At 41.6% G+C, this 4,191-nt stretch overlaps 1 protein-coding gene across 3 annotated transcripts in view; it reads left to right on the top strand.

The window, feature by feature from the left end:
- Positions 1-26: 26 nt before the first annotated feature.
- The window catches only part of LOC106883103 (uncharacterized), a 31,109-nt gene continuing 26,944 nt past the window's right edge, over positions 27-4,191 (top strand). For 2 of the 3 annotated variants that reach the window (XM_014933996.2, XM_052976417.1), the window contains exon 1: positions 27-3,432. In XM_014933996.2, the coding sequence (XP_014789482.2) occupies positions 914-3,432 (2,519 nt within the window). In that variant the 5' untranslated portion in view covers positions 27-913. The remainder of the gene's footprint in view (positions 3,433-4,191) is intronic. The other variant, XM_052976419.1, reaches the window with a different exon arrangement.

Here is a 4,191-nt window from a genome sequence, read left to right on the forward strand (position 1 = left end):
ATTTATCGATATGTATTGAGATGAGAACCCTCACAATGATAAGCCTTGATCCAGAAATCAGCTGTTCGTATATTTGTTATATTCCTGAATGTTCTAACAGCACACTTTACAAATTTAAACTCTTATCTATATGAACACTTAGTTTACTACAGGAATTTCACTCTGAAATTGTTGATCATACAAAATATTATTTGTTGGGGTAATTTTCGCACTGAACAACAATCGTCTTTGTTCTACAATAAATAAATCATTTGGTGTTTTTCATAATTTGAATAATTGATATAGATTTTTAGCAGCATAGAACAAAATATCTCGGGTAAGTTTATGGTTTTAGTTGGCTGATATTGCAATTTCTTTTTGATATTCCTGATAGTAAAATACAGTCTTCAACTCTGTGATGTTACTTATAGAAAATTGAAAGCCTGGAGGGTGGAATATGGGTGTAAAAAATTTTAGTCTTCAGTTACACGACAGCATAGCTGTGCTAATAGTTATAGAAAAGTTGAAAGGAATACCTAATTTTCTAACACGGGGGGGATGAATGTACAACGAAGCACAGGATAAAAAATATTTGTGTTTTTATTGAAATGAAGAATAAACTGAAGAGGTTTTGATCAGGGAGAATCGGAAAAGTGAAGGGATAAAAAAGAAGGCTGAAATATTTAGGATTTATGGTGTGCAATGTTGTAGTGGCAATGTTGTGTATTAAACTGATGTGTACGTGTTTCATCTTCCGTGTAGCAAGTGGCTGGGCGACGTTGAATACGAGAATACCAGCGGATCGATTCCTGTGAAAGAGTACGGCCCCATACATGGCGGCAGCAGCAGCAATAAAAGCGGGGCGGCGACCTCCGTGAGAGAATCTAGGTCATCCCCAAGTAAAACCCCCGTTAGATACCCTTCACCGTTAAAAATGATAGATTCCCCTACCTCATCCTTTTATTATCAGTCACCACCCCTCCAGTCACCGGAACCTGTGGCCTATAATCAACATCATTCGCCGATACGTCACGTTGAGCCGCCACGGCGTAGAGCTCCTAGTCCTCAACCTACCTACAACCCACCCCAAACTTATAATGATATTCCGAGCCCGTCTTTCATGACACCGAAACAATGGACACCGGTCACTCCCCCTGTTCAGACATATAATCCGCCGATTGATACATATGTTCCTCCACCGCAGCTACCACCGCCGCCGCCACATTCTGCTCCGACAGCAAGAAGTCATTTGCCGTTCACACCTACTGTTCCGGCAAAGAAGGCCGCTTCAGCGCCGAAGCCCAGACAGCCCACCGCGAAATCTGCTCCGGCGACACCTGCAGCTAATGAAAGTGTACCTGACTACAGTTATCGTTCTTGGGGAGCATCTATTATAAGCCCTTTCGCTAAAAAACTGGAACAAGAACAGGCTGAGCAAGCTAGAGACGAACCGGTGCATCAACAAACGTCATATGTCACACCGGTTTCCCAGAAACCGAAGCCGGGCGCTAAAAAACATATGGTCTTCGAAGAATTGTCATCAGCTTTAAAGAAATCTAGTACTTTCCCCAAGGGAACTTACGCTGCGAAAGAGTTCAAAACCAATGATGGAAGGGGTACAACTGTTTACAAAAGTGGTACTGCCACATATAGTCACGTGCATTTTACGCACAGCTACCATGATAATGGTAATAACAATTCTGAATCTGATCCGGGTTATGTCACACCACCGATGTTTTTTGAAAATTACAGCGAAAGATTTGAAGTTGCACCAGACCAACGTCCTAAGACCGTCAGCACCGGTATGGTGCTGACGCTTTCCGATGTGCCACCTGCACAGGTTACAGCAGAGCACGAAGACAGAGGAGTAGTTACCGTTGAGCAACAAACAAAAGAGCCTTCGGTAATTGCTATCACTCCATTAACTATTAATATTAAACCTCTTGTTAGTGATGTCACAGCAGTGACACCGCAAGAGAAACCAGCTGAAGCTCCAGCGAGCGAGACAACTGTTATAGCTGCACAACCGACAACAACTGAAGAACCACAGACAATAGCGGAAACGGTCCAACAAGAAGTTAAACAGGAAATTACAGAAGAATCAACTCCACCAGCGCCTCCTGTTGATAAGGAAAGCATAGCAGCTCCGGCAGAAGCTGCGACACCAGCTGAGGAAACCAGTTCAGCCGAACAAGTCGATAAAGTAGCGGAAACTAAAATCGAGACTGCAGCTCCACCAGAGGGCGACACTGCTGCGGCTCCCGTCGAAACTACGACAAAAACTGAAACCCCAGCAACAACACCACCAAAGGTCGAAACTGCTGTGACTCCCGTCGAAAGTACAACAAAGACTGAAACCCCATCAACACCACCACCACCAGAGGTCGAAACTGCTGTGACTCCCGTCGAAAGTACAACAAAGACTGAAACCCCATCAACACCAGAGGCCGCCACGTGCGCTGCTACTCAAGCTGATACCAGTGTTCAGCCAGAGGAGAAAGGTGAAGGTGTTTCTCCTGTTGTAAACGAAGTTAAAGAAGTCGAGAAGGAGGCGGCAACTCAGCCAGACAGCAGTTCTACAGAAGCAGCCCCGGTTGAAAAGGAGACCCCTGCTGCTTCACAGGAAGAAGTCCAAACTGTCCAGGAATCTGAAACAGCAAAAACAACAGAAGCATCGTCGTCAGAGGTTAAAACGACTGACGTAAAACATACAGTGACATCGGAAACTTCAACAGCATCAGAGCCAACGACAACAACAAAAACAGAAACAACAGTTGAAACAACAACAAAAACAACACCAACAACCGAATCAGTAGTAGAAACAACAGTATCAACCACAACAGTTACAGAGAAAACAGAGACGGTGCAACATACTGTAATAGAAAGCTCTACATCTGAGGAACATTCAGCTCCGGCGGCCGAGGACAAGCCTGAACCAAAGAAGCCAGAAGGTGTAGAAGACAAAATAGAAGCAAGCAGTTGCCCTCCGGCCGCTTCTTCGAAGACAGAGGAACCAGCAGCGGAGACAGCTGCATCTAGCGCAGTTCCAGCTTCTGTAAAAGAACAATCTGCAGGGGACCAAGAACAAGTGACCACAATACTAACTCCTACTCCGTCCGAACCCACCCCTACTGTAGTAGAAACCACCGCCCAAGAAAGCCAACCTGTAGAAAAATCAGTCTCTGACGGTCAAATCGCCGCCCCGGCACCACGAGAAGGAGAAACCACAGCCGATACCCAAACTGTTAAAAGTGAAGGAAGTCCATCAGTGAACCAATCCCAATCGGAAGACACGAGCAACAAGATAACTACGGAAATTCCTGTTAGCGAAACAACTACTACTACTACTACTACTACTACAACTGACACAACCAAAACCACTGATAATGTTACTGCTGCTGCTGCTGAGGACGCCAAGTCTTCAGCTGATAAAGGCTTGGAGAGCAATAACAGGTATTGACCTACATGAGTAGCTTACAATCCTACATTACTCAATACACACATAATCATAAGCACACATACATAAATGCAAGTTATATACACACACATTATATATATATACATATATATATATATATATATATATATATATATATATATTTATTCATACACACAGATACGTATTTGGTTGGATGCATGCATGAGAAAATGTATGGAAGAAAAATGCCTTATTACGAATGCAATTTAAATGCTTTAAAGACATTTCACACTTTGATGCATCACATATGCACATACAAATACAACAGACACAGATATACAGTGTTGTCAATCCTAATATTCATCTCACTTACCATATATGTATGTATATATATATATATATATATATATATATATATTATATAACACCATTTTTGTCAATTAATTTTGCATATTCACACAGTACTCCATTTGTGCCAAACTTTCTCCATAATTACACACATACACACACGAAATATCAGTTCATATATACTATATTATAGCTATATTTTTCTATGAATGTAGTCCTGATCAAGTATGTACTGTTGACGAAATTCACATCCAACTGCAATATTTACAGAAATTATATATGTTTGTATGTATGGCTACAGTTAGTACAAGGGAGATAATCATTTCATAATGTTTGGCGGGATTAGAAGTTTGAATTTGAAATTAAGGAGTAAGGAAGATACATAGCATCTCATCATGTGTGTGTGTGTGTATATATATATATATATATATATATATATATATATA

The sequence above is a fragment of the Octopus bimaculoides genome, chromosome 24 (genome assembly GCF_001194135.2).
Source record: "Octopus bimaculoides isolate UCB-OBI-ISO-001 chromosome 24, ASM119413v2, whole genome shotgun sequence".
Lineage (NCBI taxonomy): Eukaryota > Metazoa > Mollusca > Cephalopoda > Octopoda > Octopodidae > Octopus > Octopus bimaculoides.